Source organism: Schistocerca piceifrons, chromosome 7 (genome assembly GCF_021461385.2).
Source record: "Schistocerca piceifrons isolate TAMUIC-IGC-003096 chromosome 7, iqSchPice1.1, whole genome shotgun sequence".
Classification (NCBI taxonomy): Eukaryota; Metazoa; Arthropoda; class Insecta; order Orthoptera; family Acrididae; genus Schistocerca; species Schistocerca piceifrons.
The window spans coordinates 368,311,651-368,338,730 of NC_060144.1; the positions used below are offsets into that span (position 1 = coordinate 368,311,651).

At 40.4% G+C, this 27,080-nt stretch overlaps 1 protein-coding gene across 1 annotated transcript in view; it reads right to left on the reverse strand.

The window, feature by feature from the left end:
- Positions 1-27,080, reverse strand: part of LOC124804759 (ufm1-specific protease 2) — a 77,031-nt gene that overhangs the window by 16,475 nt on the left and 33,476 nt on the right. Inside the window, exons 4-5 of the mRNA XM_047265067.1 lie at positions 2,206-2,394; positions 2,041-2,134 (exon numbers count right to left, since the gene is read on the reverse strand). Of these exons, the coding sequence (XP_047121023.1) occupies positions 2,041-2,134; positions 2,206-2,394 (283 nt within the window). The remainder of the gene's footprint in view (positions 1-2,040; positions 2,135-2,205; positions 2,395-27,080) is intronic.

Here is a 27,080-nt window from a genome sequence, read left to right on the forward strand (position 1 = left end):
GCCAGTCTTTCCAAGAGAAGACAATCCTGATGACAAATCCTGGTCTTCCTGCGGCTGTGCGAAGGGCCAGCTCCCCATCCATAGCCAAAGACGTTCAGCTAAAATACCCAGTAATAACCTCAGTTTTCAGATGGTTTTAATGGAATGTGACAATGGAACCAAAATGATTCCAATTGTAATTCAAACATTTTCCAGGCGGAGCAATGCACATAAGAATTTTCTTCCCATTACATCTAAGGCAGAGGTGATTTGTTTTGGCCTCAATGCACAAACAAACAATTTAGGAACACAATCACACAATTTAGGAATCAGATAAACAACACACAAATAACAAGTACATTCAATATTTAAATTAATGTTGTGTTGTCTTAAGGGGTGTTCCGATTTGTAACAATCTGTTGCTGAGTCAAGAATGCTTTATTATCAAGAAAATCATGTATTCTGTGAAGTGATATCTTGGTTAAAAGAATAATGAAAAGTTCAAATAAGTAATCTTATAACGGTCACCGATATTATTCATTACAAATCACTAACTAATATACACTTTTACCATTAATGAAAATAAGTACACTATGTTATCAAAAGTATCCGGACACCCTCAAAAACATGTGTTTTTCATATTAGGCGCATTATGCTGCCACCTACTGCCAGTTACTCCATATCAGTGACCTCAGTAGTCATTAGACATCATAAGAGAGCAGAATGGAGCACTCCGTGGAATAGGGAGCTCCGTGGAACTCATGGACTTTGAACATGGTCTGGTGTTTGGGTGTCGCTTGTGTCACGTGTATGTACGCGAGACTTACACACTCCTAAACATCCCTAGGTCCACTGTTTCTGATGTGATACTGAAGTAGAAATGTGAAGGGACATGTACAGCACAAAAGCGTAAAGGCCGACCTTGTCTTTTGACTGACAGAGACCGCCGACAGTTGAAGAGGGCCGTAATGTGTAACAGGCAGATATCTATCCAGATCATCACACAGGAGTTCCAAACTGCATCAGTATCCACTGCAAGTACTATGAAAGTTAGGCAGGAGGTGAGAAAACTTGGATTTCATGGTCGAGCGGCTGCTCATGAGCCACACGTCATGTCAGTAAATGCCAAATGACCCCTTGCTCGGTCTAAGGAGTGTAAACATTGGACAACTGAACAGTGGAAAAATGTTGTGTGGAGTGCTGAATCATGGTACACAATGTGGCGATCCAATGCCCGGTGAACGTCATCGGCCAGCGTGTAAATTCGGAGGTGGTGGTGTTATGGTGTGGTTGTGTTTTTCATGGAGGGGGCTTGCACTCCTTGTTGTACTGCATGATACTATCACAGCACAGGCCTACATTGATGTTTTAAGCACCTTCTTGCTTCCCACTGTTGAAGAGCAATTTGGGGATGGTGATTGCATCTTTCAACACGATCGAGCACCTGTTCATAAAGCACAGCCTATAATGGAGTGGTTACACGATAACATTCCTGTAATGGACTGGCTTGCACAGAGTCCTGACCTGAATCCTATAGAACACCTTTGGGATGTTTTTGAATGCCGACTTCATGCCAGGCCTCACCAACCGACATCAATACCTCTCCTCAGTGCAGCACTCCGTGAAAAATGGGCTGCCATTCTCCAAGAAACCTTCCAGCACCTGATTGGACGTATGCCTGCAAGAGTGGAAGCTGTCATCAAGGCTAAGGGCAGGCCAACACCATATTGAATTCCAGCATTACCGAGAGAGGGCGCCATGAACTTGTAAGTTATTTTCAGTCAGATGTCTGGATACTTTTGATCACATAGTGTATGTTCCTACTGTTTCCAATAAAAGAAGTGACTTCTTGCTGAAGGAAGATTAAGCCCATCGAGCCACGTAATAAAATCTCACAATCGCTACTACTCCGTGTTGTATACTTGGTGCAGATAACTTGCTTCATTGTTTTTACAATACTGTAATTTATTATTTGATAAATAAGTAGTCTGTGGGAGAAACTGGTGTAAGAAAACTGTTTTACGATGTTAAGTATTTTGATAATATGTCTCTCAAACTTACTTTTTACATACTGTATAATGGGAGCAGTACGGACTTGGGTCTCTGGTTTTACCTCTGCCATGGGGCGCTTCAACATTTCCAGCGTTACTGTTTCCTGAAAAGTTTTAAATAACAATGTATCATCTCTTACAGACACCAAATGGACAGAGCAAAAACTGAACTTACAGGCCATTTCTTGATGTTACTGTGCTTTGCTCCTTTAGCAGTTATTGTTTCACTATTTGCTGAATATATATGCTGAAGATCCCCAACTGTTGAACTGCTTGTCAACTCAGTTGTACCAGTAATAACCTGATCTCCTGACAGATAAAATCTTGCCTTTGAGTGGCTGAAAGCCAACATATCCGATGAGACCTGAAAGACAAAACGTAACGTGAGACCTGAAAGACAAAATGTAATGTAATAATGATCTATTTGCAGAAAAAGCACTGCAATGAACAGTAAGACATGTGAAGACACTTTTCATTTGAAGGTGAGGAGGCACAGCCATATGAACTCATATGGATTCCTCTTTAGCACACATCTGTGTACAATATACATGATTGCCTTTCAGTTCAGTAAAAGTCTAAAACTATTTGCCTAGTTTGGATTCACTGATACCTTCATAATCTGCAATCAGGATATATATATATATATATATATATCCTCCACCAAGTTAAAAATTTCATCCAAATGCATTTCACTTTCTCCTCCTTTGTTCTGCATGTCACTTTCCTCAAAACTGACCTGTGCCTTTCTGGTGATCAACATTAAACAACCAACAACAGACATATCTTCCTTATCAATAAGTGGCACACCAAAATGTTGTTCTTCTGCATGTGTGTGCTAACTGATGCAATTGTGTAGTGACAGGCACACCAGTCCGCTGAAGGTCTCACGAATGCTTTCATGTGTAGCATTAATTATGGCTCTGCCACGAACCTAGGCATAAAACCTGCCTCATGCATCATTTCATCATTAATACTCTATACATCTATGGCTACCAAGTTGTTTTTAACAAAATTCAGAACATTTTCAAAATAACACATAAAAATCCAGGACAAATGAGTAAAATTCAAGTTGCAATATAATAACTGTCAATGCACGCTAAATAATATATTTTCACAATCTACCATTCCACTGACGAGTGTTAACAACAGTACCACATATGCAATTTGGATGTGAATATAAATGCAAATTTCACCGGTACTTGAGTAACAGTTTTTAATGATGTGTATTTGCTGTGGAAGTTTATTTTCATTCAGTTTTAAATTGGAGAAGCCCATACAAGAGAGTATAACAAATGTGGTTTTTATCACTGGTAGAACTTTCACGGTTTCCAACTTGAGTCAGTTGTTTTCATCTGTTCCACAAATCTTTAATTACTAAAAACATTCTTTCGATACATGCATTAGAACCTGGAGTAGCTAGTGAAAATTCAACCAAGCTTCTAACATGTTTTACACACTCGCTGACTGTGAAAATAAGTAAAAATTTCCTGCCATTTATCACTGCCACAAACATTTGATTTCATATTCCAGTCCACAAACTTACATTCACTGTATTTATTTACTTACACAACAGAACTTGCTGGATAGTTCTCTCTCAGCCATAGCATAGTCATGACACTAGATTTTTTGAACTACACATTACATGAACACCGATGTTTTATTCTGAGCAATCTTCCAGAAATAGTTAACATCATTCACTCATGTATCCAATTTTGGTGTCATAGAAATCTATTATGATATCATTAAACTGATAAAGTATCTTTAGCCTCTAACTTTCCAACTCATAACTACTGTTTTACTGGAGATGGCAAAAATCTTTTGGATTTTCTGATTTCTAATTTGTTGAGCAACATATTTACTTTGTCTGCAATGTCAATTGTTGTTACATTTTTTCCTTCAATGCACAGAACACTGTTGGAGAAAATACTTAACTAGTTTGAAAGGAACTTTGAGGGTGATGATGGAGAGCAGATTTTTGAAAAACATTCTTCAGAGTGATAACTTGTCAAGGGACAGATAGTATGATTTTAATGCTTGAAAAATGTCAATGACTCTTTAACAGCTAATAGGGGAGATAATCATCTAGTTTTACTGTAAGCTTACATTTTTTTTGTATTCTGTTTCAGCAACTCACAGAATACTTTTAGTTTTTTAGTATGTGCAGCATAAACATGGAAATGTTGATAGATTTTGCCTTATGCCAGTGTGTAAGATGCCTGCACCAGTTTGGACAGCAATGTACAAAATGAGCAGGACATCCTACATCTATTAAATTATTTTCACTCTTTTCTTGTTACTTAAAATGATAAGGTGTTTACCTTTCCTTTCAGCTGAAATCACTATAACCTCTTTTTTTTTTAAGTTTAACTTTTCTAACTTCTCTAAGACACATGAAATCAAGTTCTCTGCACTGTGAACTCCAAAGTTCAGCAATTCCAAAACCTTCACTACAATGTCTTTATCTGGATGGTAAAACTTAAATAATAAAGAACTTGAAATCTATGTGGCTGGAAGAATCTTTCATCACTGAAATAAACTGCACTTCTTTCACTTCCATCATCGTTTGTTCCACAAAAAACAGTGCAATCACATTTGTGACAGTTAATTTGGCTTTTGTCAGTGAGCACAAGAACTTCTTGTTGAACAGTTTTTTAATTATGTCAGTGGTGCAATCCATGACCTTGTAACTCTGGCTGTACATCACTGTGTGGTTTGTAAATGTGGGTTTTTGTGCCAAAAGTCGCCTACCCACGTCTGAAACTACCTTGAGCGATAAGCAGTTATCAATTTTTCATCTTGAAGAGTTAACATGAGGCATAGTGTTCTGTTTGTTGTGCTTTATATAGGTTATCATGTTGGTGCATCCTCCACGTTCCAATGCCAAATTTAGCATTACAAACTGTACACTCAGCATTCCCACCATGTCCTTTAATAATAATTCTTGGAGTATCTTCCTTTTTAAGAATTTATGTAGTTAACTGGCTACAGCTATGTCATATATTTATAGAAAAGCATTTTTATCTGCCAATCAACCATATAAATAATAAGTATTCGAGTGGATTCAGTTGTTTCAACCATCAACTGGAAGGAAAAAACATTATAACATTCGTTAATTTAAAAATGCATATTTCTTATAGGAGACACTTTCATACACCAAATTTAGCAATGGCAAAATGTAAAATGTAACATAAGCAGATTTTGAGGAACTTCTATAAAAATCTTACTTTTTAGCCTGCACTTATTTTTTCCCACAATCAACATGTGCAATATTAAGATGTTTATCAGAGACACTGCCACAAGCACTAGACATGTCACACTGCCAGATAAACATTGAAATCAGAACACATGAAACTGTTTACAAGATAGTGGTACCATTGAACTTCCAAAAGAATTGCTATATTCTATCAAACTTGATAATTAATACAGTTTGGTTTTTTCATGCGAATGAAGCTTAATGCCAATGTTCCAAAACTTCAGGTGAACAAAGGATTATTTCAGGCATGTGATTAGTTCACTAAGAAAACAAAAGTTGCACTATATGAGACAAAGATCCAAGACATTTCAGCTGTCCCCAAAGAGGTTCACTGGGACATTGTTAAAAATCAGGACTTCCCAAGAAGAATCAGGATGAATGAGCACCCCTTCTATACCTCTCTCATGACATGTATTACACCTTCAAGGACAAATTACTTATGAAAAGGAGCCGTTTTGTCTACCAACTTGTTTTTCTGTCACTTCAGTGACATAAATGCAAATATTTGATATCTGGGCCAAATCTTCAGAATTTAGAACCTGTTGTTGGAAATTCTGCAGCATTTATTGTGCAGCATTCTATGAGGGGATGGCCACCACCAGTTGTTCACTCATACAAAAAGGAACCATCAAACTGCCCCCAATGATGGAATAATGACTGAGGATTTAAGGCACTCTATGTCAAAGCTTAACTAGTGTTCTTGTTAAAACAGGTAAAAAACACAAAATACTAATCAGTACAACAAAAACCCAGTCCAAACTTGTGAATTTTCCTTACTTTTATTCACTCGATCACTAGTTTTGGGCCGAGGCCCATTTTCAAATCATCATAACGTATTCAAAAATAATGGAATTTCTGAAGAAATGGAAACTTTGTTAAAAATTGGCAACAATCAATTACAGTGCATGCATCTTCAAAAATACTGTTTCTGAGTATGTTAGGATGATTTGAAAATGGGTCCTGCAATCTTGTTGAATGAGTAAAAAAAGTGAAATTTTCAACTTTGGCCTGGTTTTTCCTTGTACTGATTAACAGAAGTTGCCCGAAGTTTGTTACAAAATCACAAGTCCATCAAAATCACACTCACTTTTCCCCATTCTCTCCCCCATTGATTCATAGATTTAAATTATCACTCAATCAGTAACCACAGTTATAGTCCTAAAATATTCTCAAAATAGCTGAGTAAATCATGAAAAAGCTAAATAAAAATTCAGCAAACTGTGACTGGGTGAACTATAAGGTGTGATTGGAAAGTTTTAAGACTGGATCCGCTACTGCTTACTGGTTTGGCGGGCAGGTACACAGAGGGTGGGGAGTGAGTCATTGCCTTGTCTTTGAACATCCTCTGACAGGAAACTGCATTTTCTTTATTCAGTTCATTGTGGCAGCTGGTTGAGTGCGAGTCTGTTAGGGCTTGTTGCCGGATTGTCTGTTAGGGCTTGTTGCCGGATTCTGTCTGCATCAAAATGGACGTAAAAACGGAGCAACGAGTTTGTGTGAAATTTTGTTTTAAAACCGGGAAATCAGCTTCTGAGACTTACGAACTATTAAAAACAGCTTTTGGAGGTAATTGTATGAGCCAGTCAAAATGTTTTTGTCTGGTTCAACAGATTTAAAAATGGCTGCGAATCATTTGAATATGAACCACGGTCCGGCCATTCTTCCACCTTAAAAACGAACGAAAATAATGTGAAAGTTCGCAACTTAGTGTGCTCTGATCACAGACTTACAATTAGGGAGATTGCTGATGAACTCAGTTTAAGTTTCTATGCAGTTCAGTCAATTTTAATTGAAGATCTGAACATGTGTCAGTGTCTGCAAAATTCATTCCAAAAGTGTTGTCAAGTGACCAGAGACAAGGCCGACTTGAAGTGTGCCAAGAACTGATTAATTGGACTAAAAATGACTCAGATTTGTTAAATAGGGTAATTACAGATGATGAATCATAGGTACATGGATATGATCCTGAAACCAAAGTGCAGTCTTCGCAGTGGAAGACTCCAGGTTCACCACGACAGAGAAAAGCATGGCAAAGTCGGTTGAAGGTGAAGACAATGTTGGTGACTTTTTTGATTCTAACGGTACTGTGCATCATGAATTACCCCTAAGGAACAGACTATTAACCAGGAATACTACAAATGTGTCCTTGAGCGTCTGTGTGAAAAGGTGCAGAAGAAAAGGCCTGCACTGTAGAAAGACAGGAGTTGGGTGCTACACCATGACAATGCTCCAGCTCATCATGCCTTTTCCATCGTTGAATTTTTGACCAAATTCAAAATTCCTGTGCTTCCACAATCACCATATTCCCCTGATTTGGCCCCTGTGGACCTATACCTGTTTCCTAAACAGAAATTTTCACTGAAAGGGAAGTGATTTGACTCGATTGAAGACATCCAAGAAAATATGGAGAGTGCCCTTAACACACTCCAGGAAAAAAAAATTCCAGTTATGTTTCCAAAAGTGGAAACACTGTTGGAGTTGGTGTGTTCAGTCAGAAGGGGACTATTTTGAAGGAGAGGCATCACAGTAACATGCAAGTTCCACCATTGCATAATTACAAGCCCATTCTTAAAAATTCCAATCACACCTCGTTTATCCATATTCATACCCAAAAGCTGTTAACTAAATAAAGGTAAATCCAGATGGACATGTACCTTACCTGGACAAGACTGATACAACAGGAACACAGCAGGTGTCACAAAGATTGCCCACTAATTATTGACTCATCTCATTAACCATCTTTTCTTTTTTTCCAATCTAGGTGGTTAAGCCAAGAATCTGTGCCTGTGACACACAATATTTAACCACTGCACCTCAGAGAGAGAACTAGTCAGTTTGTGTGTGTGTGTGTGTGTGTGTGTGTGTGTGTGTGTGTGTGTGTGTGTGGGCGCGCGCGAGATACATGTCTGCCTTAGATTTTACATGGTTTATTTACTGTTGACTAAGCCTTATGGCTATGCCATAGCATTTATATGGCTCATTTTACTGTTGATTAAGCTTTATGACTTCATTTCTCTTTTTACACAATATGTGACATTTATTTTATATTTCCATTACATGCAATTTTGATGTTTCTTTTTGCTGCCACATATGATGTCCATTTACTGGTTGTAATGTATCCTACATTTAGGTGTTATTACTTCTTCTGATGAAGACAGATTTATACCTATTGAAACCTACGTAAAAGTTTGAATAAATTTTTGATGTGAAACTGGTTGGCTGTATGACTTCCACTGTACACTCTAGATATTCCTTCCACCTTTCAGCTTTCCCTCTTTTGCTTGGGACTGGTTTTTCATCTAAGCTCTTGATATTCATACAGCTGTTTCTCTTTTCTCCAAAGGCCTCTTTAATTTTCCTGTAGGCAGTGTCTGTCTTTCTCCTAGTGATGTATGCTTCTAAATCCTTTCATTTTTCCTCTTGCCATTCCAGCTTAGCCTTTTTGTACTTCCTGTCACTCATTTTTAAAAACATTTGTAGACCCTTTTGCCAGCTTAGTTTTTATATTTTCTCCTTTCATCAATTAAATTCAATATCTCCTGTGTCATCCAAGGATTTCTGATAGTCCTTGTCTTTTTACCTGTTTGATCCTCTGCTGCCTTCACTATTTCATCTTTCAAAGCTACCCATTTGTCTTTCACTGCATTCATTTCCATGTTCTCATCAATCATTGCCTAATGCCCCCTCTGAAGCTATCAACAACTTTCGGTTCTTTGAACTTATCCTGGTGCCATCATCTTGTTTTCCCACTTTTTTGTGGTTTCTTCAGCTTTACAAGAGTTCATTATCAATACATTGTGATCAAAGTTCGTGTCTGCCCCTGGAAATGGCTTACTATTTGAAGTCTGGTTCCAAAATCTCTTTCTTACCATTACACAATCAATCACAAACCTTTCACGGTCTCTCCCATGAGTTCAACCTCCTTTCATGATTCCTAAACCAAGTGTTAGCAATGATTAAATTATGCTCTGTGCAAAATTCTACCAGATTGCTTCCCCTTTCATTCCTTTCCCCCAATCCAGAATCACCTAATATTTTTCCTTGTCTTGCTTCTCCTACTATTAAATCCAGTCCCTCATCACTATTAAATTTTCGCCTTCCTTAACTACCTGAATAATTTTTTACCTCTTCACATATTTCTTCAATCTCTTCCTCTGTGGAGCTAGTTGGCATACAAACTTGTACTACTGCGGTGGGTGTGGGATTCATATCTATCTTGGCTATAACAACACATTCACTATGCCTCTCATAGAAGCTTACCTGCATTCCTATTTTTTATTCATTACTAAACCTACTCCTCCTGTATTACCCTTCTTTGATTTTGTATTTATAACCCTGTACTCATCTGACCAAAAGTCCTCTTCCTCCTCCCACCAAACTTTACTAATTACCAAGATATCTAACTTTAACCTATCAATTTCCTTTTTAAATTTTCTAACCTACCTACCTGATTAAGGGATCTAACATTCCATGCTCCAATCCACAGAATGCCAGTTTTGTTTCTCCTGATGATAACATCCTCCTGAGTAGTCTCCATGCAGAGATCCAAATAGAGGATTGTTTTAACTCTGGAATATTTTACCCACGAGGATGCCATCACCATTTAACTATACAGTAGAGCTGTTTGCCCTTGGCAAAAGTTATGGCTGTAGTTTCCCTTTGCTTTCAGCCATTCACAGTGCCAAGCACAGCACAGCAAGGCCATTTTGGTTGATGTTACAAGCCAGATCAGTCAATCATCCAGAACATTGCCCCTACAACTACTGAAAACGCTGCTGCCCCTCTTCAGGAACCACACGTTTGCACCATCTCTCAACAAATATCATTCCACTGTGGTTGCACCTATGGTATGGCTATCTATATTGCTGAGGCATGCACACCTCTTCAGCAATGGCAAGGTTCATGGTTCACGGGGGAAAAAGGGGGGGGGGGGGGTTGTACCAGGTGTCTGTCAGTTCTGCACTCATGACTGATATTGCTGATTACTGCCATCACTGTACTATGGACTCCTTTTACTATGGAAAACCCAGGAGAGCTGGCCCAATTTAATCCCTGCACCACTGCAAAGATGAGTTAAATAAGCGTTTATGTCCAAGGCGCAGAGATAAACAGCTGAGGTTATTAAAATTGAACAAAGCTACAAGGTCTGATGGAATCCCTATCAGATTCTACACTGGATCTGTGGCTCATTTAGCCTCTTTGTTAATTATAATCTAGCGCAGATCCCAAGATGGGAAGTAGAAATGATTCACAAAACTACCTTTTCACATGACACACTGAAAGCTTTATTTGATTTCTGAAAAGCATGTGGCTCTGTACCACACTTATTATCAAAAGTATGATCATATGGGATATCAAGTGAATGTGTGATTGGATTCAGAATTTTTTTTTGGTAGGGAGGAGGCAGCAAGTTATCATGGATGGAGTCATCCACAGACACAGAAGTAAATTTGGGTGTCCCCCATGGTAATGTACTGGGACCCTTGCTGTTCACATTGTTTATTAATAACTTTGGGGACAATATTCAAAGTAATGTCAGACTTTTTGAGATGATGCAATTACATATACTGAATTATTGCCTGAAAGAAGCTGCATAAGTAGTCAGTCAAAACTTGATAAAGTTCCAAACTGATGCAAAGATTGGCAACTTGCTTCAAAATTTTCAGAAATATTAAACTGTTAACAACACAAAACAAGAAAACTAATATTATATGACTATGATATCAATGAGTCACAGTTGAAATTGGTTAACTCATCCAAATACGGGGGCTTAACACTTTTAAGGATATGAAATTGAATGAACACATAGCTTCAGTCATGGGTAAAGCAGGCAGTAGACTTCGGTTTATTTGTAGACTATTGGGAAAATGCAATCAGTCTACAAAGGAGGTTGCTTACAAATCACTTGTGCAATCCATTCTAGAATATTGTTCAAGTGAGTGAACCAATACCAAATAGCACAAACAAGGGATACTGAATGGATACAGAGAAGGGCAGCATAAATGGCATGAATGGTCACAGGTTTGTTTGGTTCTTGGGAGAGTGTCACAGAGATCCTGAAGAAACTGAAAGTCAAACTCTTGAATATAGATGACTTATTTTGAGAAAGCCTACTTACAAAGTTTCAAGAACGGGCTTTAACTGATGATTCTAGGAATATACTACTAACCCCTACATATTACTCCTGTAGGAATCATGAGGACAAAATTAGATTAATTACAGCACACATGGAGGCATTTAAATAACCATTCTTCCTGTGCTCCATATGTGAATGGAATGGAAAAAAACCCCTAAAAACTGGTACAATGGGACATAACCTCTGGCATGCAGTTTTCACAGTGATTTGCAGAGTACAGATATAGATGTATATTATTTGATAACAACCTCAATCGGCACTTGTTCTGTCTCTCTGCTTACGATTCAAACTGAATCCTCTTTGCTCTTGGCCTGTTGTGGTGAAGGTTTAAACTTTGTATCTCACTGCTTAGATTGCTTTGGGCTTATCCTTGCTATGTCTGGTCCACCGCCAGTCAGCCTTATTTAGCTCAGCTACCACTTGGTGTAGTGTTCCACCTTGCAGCTTCACCCATTTGTCTCCTGGGTTCTGCCATACGTGCCGATATCCAGTTACTTGAGAATATAGCAGAAATGATCCAATTTATTATACCACAGATTCCATATTATCAGGGCACGGCAAGAATGACTAGTAATATGTCAGACCTGAGTAGTTATTAGATTTCCATCTTCACTGTTCCTTGAGCAATGAAGAATAGTCATACCTCAGGCAATCTTGCACTGTCTCTCTTTCTCCTTTTTCAACTGAGACCATGACTTGCATGTTACACTATGGCACTAGAACATACTTACATACGTACGTACATGTGTGTGTGTGTGTGTGTGTGTGTGTGTGTGTGTGTGTTTTATTTATCTCTGCACATGGTCCGAAGTTAAATGAAATAATGAAACCAATACAATATATATTTAATTTTTATGTGACCGACCATTGGACACTTATCACTAAGTCATCAAAGTATGTGGCGATACATCTCTTTATTCATTATAGTTTCATCCACTACAAGATTTTATAACGTCATCACAGAAAATAGAAACACGTATTGCATGCAAGGATAAGGCAGTACTGATGCAGTGACAAAAACAATTGGGAAACAGTAGCAGCAAAAGCACAAAGTGAATGGCTGTCCTCATCATCTTGTGTGTGTATTTGCTGCTTTCTCTAAAACTCTGTTCTGAAAGTTTTGCCTTCACACTCGTGCTTTCTCTTGAATTTTTTCTTCCTCTTCTTTTATTCTCTTATCACTTTGTTATTTCCTTATTTTTATGTAACTGAGAACAGAGCTAAAACATACTGCCAATATATCATGCAGATCCAATGACTTAACCAGCAGTACAACCAAGAAGAAAATAAACTACAGATTTATGTGGGGAATGCTTTTAATTGCAATCATCAATATCAACTTGCTGCAGTCAGAGAATGATCCACCTGGTGAAATTTTGTGCTTCATTGTGACTTTTCTATTTAAAAAAGTCCAGTCAATTTCATTTATGATGAAATAAATCTCGGATTTTTCAAGGAAGAAGCCTTGGAGTCGGCACATCTAAAACCTACTTGTTTCTCCAGATACCTGGACAACACATTTGTCATTTGGCCACATGTAAGAGACAAGCTGACGGAATATCTTGCACATCTCAACTCAAGGCATGAGAATATCAAGTTCACCATAGAGGTAGAATCGGATGGGATGCTCGCCTTCTTGGATGTTTTCGTCAAAAGATGAGATGATGGCAGATTGGGGCACAGCATGTATAGAAAGAAAACTCACACCAACATATACCTAAATGCGGATAGCTGCCACCACCCAGCTCAGAAGAACGACACGCTAAAAACTCGTTTACACAGAGCTCACGCCCTCTCTAACGAGGACAGTCTCCAACAAGAATTGCCCGTGTTTCTCAGGAAGAACGGTTATAAGGAAAGGGAAATCTGGAATGCTCTACATCCGACACTCTCAACACAACTGGCGAAAACTAATGAAGAACCTGAGGAAAACATGGCCATGGCATTCATTCCGTTTTGTGGGGCCTTATCAGGAAAAGTTGGATACATTTTACGCAAATATCAAGTAAGAACCGTCTTCTGCCCTCCAACTAAAACGAGAGCACTTTTTGGCAGTGTTAAGGACGACCTTGATTTATGTAAATCAGGGATTTACAAAATACCACGCCAATGTGGTAAGGAATGCATAGGTCAGACAATTCGCACCATTGAAGACCGATGTCATGAACACCAACAGCCTAATAAGTATGCAATCACCGAGCATTGCCTGTCAGAATGTCACGGCATGGATCATGACAAAACCGAGGTCCTAACACAGACTTCGAAATATCGGGACTGTATCATCAAACAAGCTATAGAGATCAGAGTAAGAAAACCTGAACTAAATCATGACAGCGGCTATTCCCTTAAGCAAGCCTGGGAACCAGCCATTACCCTGATTAAGGAGAAGACAGAAATATCCCAGAATGTACTGACTTCGAGGGCATGGGAAGGAACCTCTGAATGGCCACCGGCAGGGCGCAGACCTACAAGGGAACACCCAGACGCTGGGCCATAAGCCTGTCGTCGAACTATGGCCAGACGGCCAAGAGAGCACCCGCGGCACGGACGGCGGTGGGACCGGGGGGAGGGGGAGCTGATATATACCTCATGCCTGCCATCCCTTGGTGGTACATCAGCACACCTAATGATGGCAACAAGGTCGATTGCCGAAATATTGTTTCCTTTGTACACTCGCACCGGCGGCGATTCAGAGGTTCCTCCCCCCTTGCGCTCAGAAGTCAGTACATTCTGGGATATTTCTGTCTTCTCCTTAATCTGGGTAATGGCTGGTTCCCAGGCTTGGTTAAGGGAATAGCCGCTGTCACGATTTAGTTCAGGTTTTCTTACTCTGATCTCTATAGTTTTGGTAAGCCGTACAGCCTCAGAGGAAGAGGGGCCCTGGGTCGTATCTTCTTTGTGACCTCTTCAGGGAAGCCAGAATCTATGAGAAGTGCCGCAGTTTTCCTTTTGACCCTCTTGGTAGGATCAGTGTCAATCTTGTGGCATGTAGTGTCATCTAGCAAGTGTAATGCCAGTGGGACAAGATTATCATAGCGTTACCCTTGTCTGCCGGTAAGACCACTATGTCTGGATCTTCTCTTAGCTTCTGGATGTGCGCCCTCCCTTTTTTGGAAATATTCGGTTTCATAGGTCTAGTTCTAGTTATGGGCCTGCAGGTTTCGCGATGCACCTCTTCCACTGCTTCAGGTAGGAGTTGAGCCGCTGTCTGTTCAACTACACTAATGATGTCGGCAATGCTTGCATCTTTAGGTGTCAGAGCAAAGTTCAGTCCTTTCTTGAGAACTGACATCATGTCATTATCCAGTTCTATGTTTGTGAGATTGATAATGGTCTTGCCCCTACCTGCAGAGGGCCTTTTCTCTGATATACATTTGAACTTGGATGTCTGTTGTTGGGTGGACTTCTTTTGAGTACAGTCCACTGTGGCCCATGTGACACCATCAACCCAATCCCAGATGCAGGAATTGAACTGGTTGGCGAGTTGTAGATGTAGCTGGAGGAGTTCTTTATTGGTGGTGTCCAGACACCACCGAGTGTAGCGAACTATCCCTCGTACCAAAGCTAGGCTGGCACATTTCTTGATTTTTTGGACTGTTCATGAGTCAGTGTGGTGCTTTACCTTAGCAAAATTTGGTACCACATGCTCTTCTTGCCACCTTATAAGGAAAGCAAACGAGCTCAGTAGTCGACTTCTTCGTTGACACAATCTTTTCATACTTGATACAATTTCTCATATCTTTTCATACTTGACACAATTTCTCATATCTTTTCATACTGTGGTGCATCTCCTCACTGTAGAGGTATGTGATGTGATTCTTCAATTTCTCCAGGTGTATTTCATGACGAAATAAATCTTGCGTTAACAGCCTGGTGTGAATTGACCTTGCTGCCATCATCAGGTGTGCTGATGTACCACCAAGGGATGGCAGGCTTGAGGTATATATCAGATTCCCCCTCCCGCTCCCTCCACAGTCTGTGCCGCGAGTGCTCTCTTGGCCGTCCGTGCTGGGGTTTGACGTCCGGCTTGTGGTCCAGCGTCTGGATGTTCCCTCGTAGGTCCATGCACAGGGAGGTTTACCGGTGGCATTTTGGAGGTTCCTCCCCCTGCCCTCGAAGTCAGTACCTTCTGGGATATTTCTGTCTTCTCGTTAACCCAGGTAATGGCTGGTTCCCAGACTTGGTTAAGGGAATAACTGCTGTCATGATTTAGTTCAGGTTTTCTTACTCTGATTTCTATAGCTTCTTTGATGATACAGTCCCAATATCTCGAAGTCTGTGTTAGGATCTTGGTCTTGTCATGATCCATGCCATGAAGTTCTGATAGGCAATGCTCGGCGATTGCAGACTTATTAGGCTGTTGCAATCTCGTGTGCTGTTGGTGTTCGCAGCATCGATCTTCAATGATGCGAATTGTCTGACCTATGTACTCCTTACCGCATTGACACGGTATTTTGTAAACCCCTCAATTAGGTAAACCAAGGAACTGCGAAGAAGTGCTCTGGTTTCAGTTGGAGGGCAGAAGACGGTACTTACTTGACACTTGCGTAAAATGCGTCCAACACATCCCGATAAGGCTCCACAAAATGGAATGAATGGCATGGCCATGTTTTCCTCAGGTTCTTCATTAGTTTTCACCATTTGTGTTGCAAGTGTCAGATGTAGAGCATTCCGGATTTGCCTTTCCTTATAACTGTTCCTCAGAAACACAGACTTCAGATGGGCCAATTCTTGTTGGAGACTGCCCTCGTTAGAAAGGGCGTGAGCTCTGTGTAGAAGAGTTTTTAGCACATCGATATTCTAAGCAGGGTGGTGGCAGCTATCCGCGTGCAAGTTAGGGCACCAATATTGCTGACGAGTCGGTGCGAGCTTTCTTCCTATACACGCTGTGCCCCAACCTGCCATCATCTCATCTTCTGAGGAGATCATCCAAGAAGGGAAGCAATTCCATCCGATTCTACCTCTATGGTGAACTTGATATTCTCATGTCTTGAGTTGAGATGTGCGAGAAATTCCATCATCTTGTCTCTTCCATGTGGCCAAATAACAAACGTGTCATCCACACAACTGAAGAAACAGGTAGGTTTTAGATGCTCTGACTCTAAGGCTTCATCCTTGACATGTTCCATGTCCATGTTAGCGACGACGGGAGAGAGAGGACTACCCATAGCAACACTTCGGTTTGCTTGTAGTACTCACTGTCAAATAGAAAATATGTTGAAGTTAGAACATGTCTGAAAAGAGTGGTGGTATTCTCATCAAATTTCTGGCCGATGAGTTCCAGAGATTCAGGTAATGGAACACTAGTAAGCAGGGAAACCGTGTCGAAGCTCACAAGTATGTCAAATTCCTTAATTGTGAGGTGGTTGATGTGTCCCAAGAAATCCGAAGAGTTACGAATATGGTGTGGGCATGTCCCCACGTGGGGGCTGAGCAGCTCATAGCTCAGTCACAGCTCAAGTCACGTGATCTCGCCAGCCAATGACAGTGAATATTCAGAGCATCAGAACACGTGATGTAGTCAGCCAATAGCAACATCACTGTTAAGCAGTGAGAACACACAAACAGGGAAAGTTAATGGTTTAAATTAACATACATAGTGCTGCTACAAGGAAAAAAAAAAGCTTTGACATTTAATATTGGTCTCTATGATCAATAAGCTGCAATAGAAGGTAAGCTTTCACATATAATGTTGATTTTCGGTAAGCTGTACAGCCTCGGAGGAACAGGGGTCCTGGGTTGTAACTTCTTTGTGACCTCTTCAGGGAAGCCGGAATCTTTGAGAAGCGCCCAAGTTTTCCTTTTGACCCTCTTGTTAGGATTGGTGTCAATCTTGTGGTATGCGGTGTCATCTAGACCTGCTAGATGACACTGCACACCACAATCTGTGACTTGGCGTATTCGCTAAATGGTGAGCAGAAACTATCTTTTTCATAATATTGTTACATTCCATCCAGGATTTTCCATTTTAGGACCACCTTCTGTCGATAGAAACTTTTCATGGATGTTACTCTTTGGCCATACATTAGACATTTATTTTCTGTTTGACAGAGACAGTGACAAACAAGCCATTTATCTGCATTATTAATCTTCTATAGAGATGACTGAGTGATAGTGAAGTAGATGTACATGAACTTAAAAGTGAGAAGAATGGCTGGGATCGTGTGAAGATTTTATTAATTCGGATTATTCACAAATTATACATTCGAATTCTAGCTGATGCTAGATTAGTTTTAACTTAAGTTGAAATGTAAGTTAATACGTCATGTATTGGTGTTGTGTGTATCTGAAGTTTATCAGGCTGTATACGCGGACGGACAAGGAAAAAAAATTCCTGGATTTCCCAGTTAAAAATACACCTTCTCCTGGGTGAAAGCACACTTTTTCCATGTTAATTGACAGTATATTTTCCCTCAGAACTGTAAAACTTATCAAAATCCGTGAATGGTTTATGGTTTTATACATGGGTGTAGAATTTCCTGGCACTTTAAAAAAAGAAACTCAGGGGAAAAAACACGTTTTGAAAAGATCTTTAATATGCAGCAACATGTACACTGCATACTTTTGTATACGAAAATATAAATTCGAATTCCACCAAATCGAGACTGCGATGAGCTTTTGTAAGCCAGTCATAGCTCATGTCACGTGATCTCGCCAGCCGATGACAGTGGATATCAGATCATCAGAACACGTGATGTAGTCAGCCAATAGCAATATCACCGTTAAGTAATGAGAACACACAAACAGGAAAAGTTAATGGTTGAAATTAACATACATAGTGCTGCTACAAGAAAAGCAATGCTTTCACATTTAATATTGGTCTCTAAGGTTAATAAATTGCAAGAGAAGCTAAGCTTTCACATATAATGTTTATCTTTTTTGAGCATGTTACACTTTAAGATATATCACACAAATGTGCCAGTACAATTTTTAAAAATTACATAAATGTGTGATCTTCTGGGCTCGAAATTCTTCTAAGTGGTCGTCATCAAAGAGTTGATTTTTTAAAGAGAGTCAAATGCTCTGTGATTTAAGAAATTCATCGTACATTCTCGCGCACAGTTCAACTTGCGTAAAACGAAATTTACTTTGAAAGTAACGCTTTTCAAATCACAATTCGCAATATTTTCCTGTGACCTGTTAGAAATAGGTTCATTTCAGCAACTGCCAGAGCGTGTCAGATAACAGGCGCCACCCTGCTTGCGCAGCTAGGATAAGGTAGGAAGTCCATATGATCGTATATGTAAAACATTAAAAGATCTTACATTATGTCATAAAAGAAACAAGACATCAGAGGATATATTTGAAGTGCATACTTGAAGTGCACATTCGTTATGTCCAGATTCCCACTGAAGTACGCCTTGACCTGATATTAAGCTTTTCAGTGTGGTTTTCGCGATGTAAATTTTCTTGGAGTACCAGTACTGTATGATCTCTTTATAATGGCATAATGCCATATGTGCTAGAAGATGAAAACGTGCACTTGAAACGCAGAGAACAGTTGAAACTAGCCAATAGTGTGGAATTAAACACTTCCTTTCAAATACCTTGACTGCCTCAGAGGACAAGATTAATAAAAGCCAAATTTCTGTAGCAAACCGAGAAAAATAACTTCATTATTCTGCAAGGCAATTAATGCTTGATTGTCAGAAAGGTGGAAATAAAATAAAAACTGAAACTAATAACATGTTTTAGCCTTCTGTAATTATGTGAATGCATTTTAATTCACTTGATAGCTCCCAGCCATAGGACTCCCTTTTGTTTTCTCTACGATATTTACGAACTGGGGCAATACAAGATAGTGGCGACCCCCCCCCCCCAGCATTTTTGACAAGACATCAAAAATGTTAAAGAATCAATTTTCAAAAATATGTTCATTTTGTAGCGCACATCTTCCTGAAGATGTCTGATACATAAAACATATGTGTTTGAGGAAATGTAAGATATGTTATTTGGCCTTAAGTGTGCCAAAATGCAGTGCCACGCCTCTTCACACAGCATTCTTCTACCACAAGTCACTGTATTTCGCTCTGTAGAATTGAAAAGTGTATATTTTGTAATGGATGCCATCAAACTATATTCAGGACAGTGGAAATTAAAATGTCCTGTGGTGCCTTTCCTGCTCCCAGTCGATCGGTTTGACATCCTGCACTTTTTTTTTAACCAAAAAAAGAACTCACAGTTAATACTAGATGTGATTGTTCGTAATCGGGAGAACAAGAACTCTTCAGAAAATTTTGCCTACTGACTAATAACTTGCTCTTTGTGTGACATAAAATTAAATATAGGATACATAATACCAGTAAAGACAAGAGACAAGATTTCTTCAATCCTTAGCTCCTAGCATTTTTTTCTCTCTAAACTTGCTACAGCTTTACATGGCGTGTTCCCTTCTGCAAAAGAATCTATTAGCTCGTCAAAAATTTTGCTATATGAAAAATTGAAATATTGTTGTCCGATGCTGGAAAAGCTGTTAATACAAATAGTACCCAAGACTGGTGTGGTTTCACGATCTGATTACGTCTATTTTATAACAGTCTGCTAGATAAAACAAAATAGGCATTCCAATATCGCAGTAATTGTAACACACACCAAATGAACAAGACTATTTTGGCACAAATGGTCATTTTTATAACACAACAGAATATAATTCACGAAGTACCAACATCAAATGCCTATTAGGCCCACTATAATCAAAATGCTTTATGTTTGGAAAAACTTTCACATTTCATTCATAGGCTCCAGTTTCTCACGCATGAGACTGAAAAGTAGTAGTACGAAATTTTTATACAAATTTTGAATCGTCATATTATTCCATAATTTGTGTGATGTCCCTGTTTCTTCCCCTTCCTTGTTCTAACAAAAAATCTTGTCATCAATAATTCTGTAACTATTCCTGCCATTGTTAAAACTTATTCACTGGTTAACTTCACTAACCCTGCCAGAATCACTGGTTTAGCTGTCCCGCAGTGATTCTCCAGTCTGGCATTGTTACATGTTCATACAACGCATTTTCCGCGCAACTTCAAGAATAGAACATAAGCGGCTGCTAGCTGGGGACTGCACAACTGGCCCTTACTAGTGTAGCGATCTGGCCAAAAATTTTCTGTTAAAATTTCATTTTCTTGGATACATCGAGAAGATAATAGACTACGTAATCTTTCTTACCTGTTATTCCTGTTTTTCGTTTATTTCCACAGACAGCGATTAGCATTCATCCCTTTGGCATTACTCCAGTCAGCTCGTATAGCCCTGTCCCCTTTTACCTGCAGGGAAGTTTATTTCTAGATGCGACGAGGATTCCCCTGACAGAGACATCACGTAAACTATGCACACATTCAAAAATGAACTTATGATTCATTAGGAAATCAACTTACAATGTGTTCAAAAGCCAACAGGGATGCGTTTCAAAATCGTATGAATAATTGATAGACTAATGTGCGCTGGCTGCTAGGCACTTCCTGAAACAAGGTTTTTTTTTCCCTCAATAATATGAATTTGGCGTCCCCATGCCGAAATTGCCACCCGGACCAGAAACTTCAGTTTGCCGCCCCCCCCCCCCCCCCCTCCCGCCCTTCCTGGACACGGGCCTGCTGCACATGCGTGAATGTGGCAGCTTGGGCGCGCCAGTAAAATTTTTTCCTAGTAGCATCTGGCTGCTCGCTGCTACTGCTTACACAGCCAACAGCCACATATATGTCGCCAGAAGCGGGAGAAGGTACTACTCATACATGACTACTGTGCATGCGCATGATCCCGCTCGTAACTGCTAAAAAGAATCTGATGTAAACAGCTGTGGCGTCAAGTGCATCAGAGGCAATTTGTTGTTATGAACATTGCATAGTCTTCCTAAATCCTTTGACACATTTTGCTGTTGGCAGGCACTTGTATGACCACTGAGTTTTGTTGTTGTATATGGCGCACTTCCTTTGCAATTTAAGTTTTATCTTCGTTTTTTCCTCTCATTCATGTTTTATTGCTGCAGCATTATTCTGCAGATTTATACGAAAACTAAAACAATGAAATTTCCCAGAATTCTAAAAAATTCCCACGTTTTTCCCAGTTTTGTCCCAGATGAAAAAATTCCCATGTTTTTCCTGGATCTCCCAGTTGTTTACCCCTGTTTATGGGCACTCAAGAGCTAGGTTATCAGTGCCATTACAGATGATAAAAAAAATTAATGTGGAGAAAATGCCTAAAAATATTGTCACACAGCGAGGAGTAAACCCACAAAATGACACTCACTCACACGCGTTGACCCACACAATCACTATCTCACATACCGTAATTCAACAAAGAAAGGAACTATGCCTGGGATTAAAGCTGGTAAAATGAAAGAGTTAAAAAAATAACTGCACAGGGAAATATGACCGGCCAGTCTGTAAAATACATTAAAGGTGCTAAAACTGAAACTAAAACAAGAAATACAAGAAAAGAGCTAAAATAGCAGCACAGGGAAAGTGATTGTGCTGAACACTTACAAAACAAATGGATGAGCAAGACACCCTGTTAACACATTAAAACCTCTCCATAAAATTTTAGGAAACAAGTTGGACATAACACACCTTACAACTCTAATCACATTCAAACTAATGTCACTTATAATAGAGAGCAGATCTGTTGGCAAATCTGTCGGTGTCCTCTGGTCCAAAAATAAAACAGTCTAGAAAAATGTGGCAGATAGCAGTTCAAAAAATTTTGGAACTTTGTCCACAAAATTTATCTATGCTTATCATTTACTTATTGTGCATGGACTCCTATGAAATATTTCCCTCCATAACTTATACATCACTCCCAATGCCACTTCCACTTCCAGAAGCAGTCTTGGTATGCCTCTTGCTGGATTATGCAAAGCGCCATCTGCGGATTTTCTTTTATCTCATCTATCTCTGCAAATCTTCGTTCTTTCAAGGGGAAACATTGCAAATGAAAAAAGTCCGCAGGGGCCAGGTCTGGAGAGTACAGAGGGAGAGGCAACACAGTGATTTCGTTTTTTGTGCAATAGTCATGCAGTAACAAGGATGAATGTGTGGGTGTGTTATTGTCATGCAAGAGCTATGAATTGTCCCACCACATTTCAGGCAATTTCCTTCTGAAATGTTACATACTTCTGCGATCACTTGGACAGTCAGTCTTCGATTGGCATGCACAATTTTGCTGACGTCCCTGACATGAGCGTCACAAGTAGACATCGAACGGCATCCTGATAGAGGGTCTTCTTTAATTTTCATCAGGCCATTTTTAAACCGTGTAAACCATTCATAATATTGAATGTGGCTTAAGCACTCATCACTGTAGCCTCCCTGCATCATTTGGCGTGTCTCTGTAAAGGTTTTCTTGAGTTTCACGCAAAATTTAATGCAGGCGTGTTCCTCCTCTAACTCTGTCGTCTCGAAATTCGCAAACTGTGCAACACAACATTCTACTCAATGTAACACTGTAACTAACAGATGTACAACAATGAAACTTATGGTAGTTAAACATTTAATGCAGGCATGTGCAAGGATGCCAACCACACTTTGCTCTGACACACAACTGGCAAGACATTACTTATGTTCAGGAATTTTTTGAAAAGGTCTCGAATGCCACATGCACCACACATTTAAGGGTCCTCTTGCCAGAGGAAGAAGCCATGCACCAAAGGGGGGCTGAGCGCTATACAAAGATGAGTGGAAAGAACCTCATCCCGCCTGCATAGCTGGAAGGAAGTATGCTATGGTCAGATTCTGCACTTCACCAGATACAGTTATTGTCTGTCACTCCCAGCCACAGTTCTTCCCTTCTAGGCACCACTCTGTACATCAACAGTGAGGTGCTAGCTTGCAGGGGAATGGCACACTGAACTACTTGAGGATAGTGACATGCTTCCTTGGCTGCTACATGCACCCTTTGATTCCTCGCAATATCCACGTGCCCTGGCATCCAGCAGAAAGAAATCTTCTTCCCTTCCCCATCCTCTATAGTTGTAAAGAGGGTGTCACGGATATTCTGGACTGCTTTATCTGCTGGGTACAAGTGTTGCAGAAACTGAAGGACACTCAAGGAATCCGAATGGACAAGGAATTTAGCACTTGAAACGCGTCTCATCTGCTCCAGTGCAGGCAAAAAAATAACAGAATAACCTCCTGTTAAGACCCATCCTAAATATAGCTACAATGTTGTGATTTTCAGTTAAAATGTTATAAAAGAATTTATTAAAACATATGCAGGTATGCAACCTCTCCTGTACTGCACTAAAACTAATATTATTTTGGCCCTGTGTGGCACGTGGTTAAAACCCTGGATTTGGGGTTCCATGTGATCCACATCAAGGGACTGCAGCAAACACTTTGTGTAGATCCCAAATGATCTCGTTATCCTTCGAAGAATGGTAAAGAGACATTCCACAGTGGACAGAGCAACGATAGAGTAAGCTGGTGAATTGGGAATGGTGAGGAACTTACATGCCTGACACACAATGAGGAGTTGGTACTGGATGGTAAGTGGCAGTTCACTAGTCTCAGCAAAGGGACTAGGTATGGGACTGGTCCTTTAAGTGCCCCTAGGCAACATAACACCCTCATGGTGTACAATGTCAGTGATCTTCAGGTAAGAAGGTCTCACTGACCCGTACATTGTGCAGCCATAATCTAGCTGTGATGGCACGGAGGCCGTATAAACCTGGAGCAAATGTGCCCTGACTACACACACACACACACACACACACACACACACACACACACACACACACACACATTTTCTGCAGAAAATGTAAAACCAGTCTTTTCACCCAACACCTCTTATCTATTCACTGTACGTTGCAACTGGGGGAGAAGCAGAAGAACACAAAATCGCCCACAAATAAGGAGCACTTGACAGGACTCTGTGCTGTGAATCTTGTACTGTCAAAGAGGATGATACTTGAAACACTACCCTACACAACACAATTCTCCTGCACAAAACCATCTGACAGCACATCATCTAAAAAGGCATCTTGAGAGGAAGGACTAAATGAATATGGTGAGGTGACCATGAAAGCCAGATTGGTATACCTGACAGAGAATATTGTGCCTCCACATAGAGTCATACATCTTACTAATGTCAAAAAATACCTCCACAATGCTGTTCGCTTAAGAAAGCCTGCTGGATTTCCACCTCTAGCAGAGTTAGGTTGTCGACATTTGATTGACATGTCCTGAATCTGCACTGAGAGCAGCTAACAAGCTGTCTGATCTCTAATATCCAAACCAGATGATGCTAACCATGCGCTCTGGGGTCTTTCCTACAAGGTTCATTAAGGCGATGCTTCAGTAACTAATGGGACATGTTCAGTGCTTCCTCGTTTGAGGAGGCGTATCAAAATTGCCCCTCACCCCAAGTCGAGAAAGTGGCTTGACAGCCATATCAAATTAAAACATTGCAAGAGGACTTCCTCTGACATTGTTTGCAAGTGCTGCAGCTTGCTGCACTGGATTCTGTTGTGACCGGGCACCATATCATGAGTGTCAAACAGTACAAAATACAGCTCCCACATGGAGAACGGGCAGTTGTAGGACTCCAAATGGGTGGACTGGAAGTCCAACTCGGGCCTCTCCACGGTAGCCTGGTAGTCTGTACAGAATGCTTTGTAGTGGCAGTAGTCTGTGCAGAATACACTGCCATTGCCTGTACAAAGTCTCCAGGTGTCATTTGGAGACATCACTGTTTCAATGACTCTGCCGCACATATCCAACTGCCTTTACCTGTCATTCTCCTTGTGGCTTTGGAGAATTAGTGGAGCAGTTCAGAGCGTCCACGAATGCCTGTCACGACATTCTCTTGCACTCTTTGATGATGTATTGAGCCCTTGCCCTCACTAATCGATAGGCTGCAAGGCTTTCTGCTATTGAGCAGCACTTAAACCGTGGCAGAGCAGCACTCCTGACCCAGATTACTGAACGACACTAAATCAGTCCACCAAGGTACAGAAGATGACCTAAGGAGTTCGGGATGGAGAAGTCAGCGGCAAGGTGGATCACTCAGCTGATGTGGTCCACCAATTCCTGGGCACTGTCATAGCATTCAAACATAGTCAGCTGGCTGAACAGTGTCCAGTTGGTTCTGCTGATCATACATCGTGACTGTCCAACTAGGGACAGCTCCAGCCAGTAAGTGAATGCGATATGGAACACAATCACTCAATGAACGTCATCAATGCCTTCCCACTAAACAGAGACCGCAAGGGCTGGAAAGAAGAAAGAGAGGTTGATGGCTGAGGATGACTCAGTAGCAGCACAGAAATGAGTGGGAGTGTCTGTGTTGAGGATGCACAGCTCTTGAGAGGTCATGTGGTTCTCAAAACCCAACCCCGAGGACAAGTAGAGACACACACCACAAAACATGATGGGCATTGAAGTCAAAGGAAGTTCTAGGAGTTTCAATTCCTTCACCTGTGTCCTGAACCCATTAATGTTTCACTGAAGTATGGGAGCCATTTATCAAGGGGTTTACACTTTCATCCAGTTTCTCTGGCAGGGAGGGGAGCCCACAATTCTCTTGAAGCATGATGAGTATCCCAGGCCAACATCAAGGTCCACTGGTTCAGCAGATAAATATGAGAGATGCCACACAGAAGGACATTGACATCATCTGACTGTTGACTTCCAATCTCTGTCAGCCGTGAATCTTTGGCTTTTGATTTTTCGGCCTGCTGGGCTTTAGAGCTGCAACTGTGGAAGTGGTAGTATCAGAACTGGAGGGTGGACCAGACTGAACCTCTGGAGGGGCAGAGAGCTCTGAAGCGTTGGCAACCAGTCTTTTCTGATGCTCTGGGAAGGGGGGTTCAAAATAACTGCAATAGCACAAATGCACTGACAAATACAGGTACTAGTGTTGATACTAGCAATCTCTGTTTGTGTAGCAGCACTGATTTTCTGAATAGGTTTTTTAAGAGCTGAAGCAAAGAAAGTAGTGAAGTGGGGGGCAGCATGGCCATACATCTTTTTGGCCTTACCACATGGGATGTGTTCCATAGTTTTAAGGTCTTGTACTTTCCATTCTTCAAGATATATGCTGCAGTCTGTACTCCAGACAGAATAATCCGCAGAGCAATTCACACACTTCAAAGGAGATGAATGAATGACTTTTTCGTGGGTGGCCTTATCATATTTGCCACAAGTGGTTTCTCCCTTACATTCAAGAGTAATGTGCCCAAAGCACTGGTATTTAAAACAGCGGACTGGGTTGAAGACATGAGGCCACACATTTAAGCAAGGATAACCTGCCTTGACACACTGGCAGTTTCAAGCTATTGAAAGTGAGGATTAATGAGTCACATTTGAACAGATTGCCATTCACCCTTTTCATGACATACTGCACATCAACAATGCCTTCTTGGGTCCACTCAGCTTTGGGAATGACCATAAGATCCCTGCACGACACACCGTCTTTGCTGTAGCTCAAGGTGGTGTGTAGCTCAATTTCAGAGGCACATGCCAAGAGGCTTTTTGCATTCTGCAAGTTTGTTGCTTGTTAAGAAATAGAGGTTTCAACCAATAGTACCCCATTGCACAAATGCTTGACAGATTTTAATGTACCTGCTGTGTCCTGTAAACCATTTTGAATATAGAAAGAGGAAACTTTCTCAAAGCTTCCCTCTCGTCATTTAACTACTAAAAACACGTTCTGATGCTCAGAATGCATT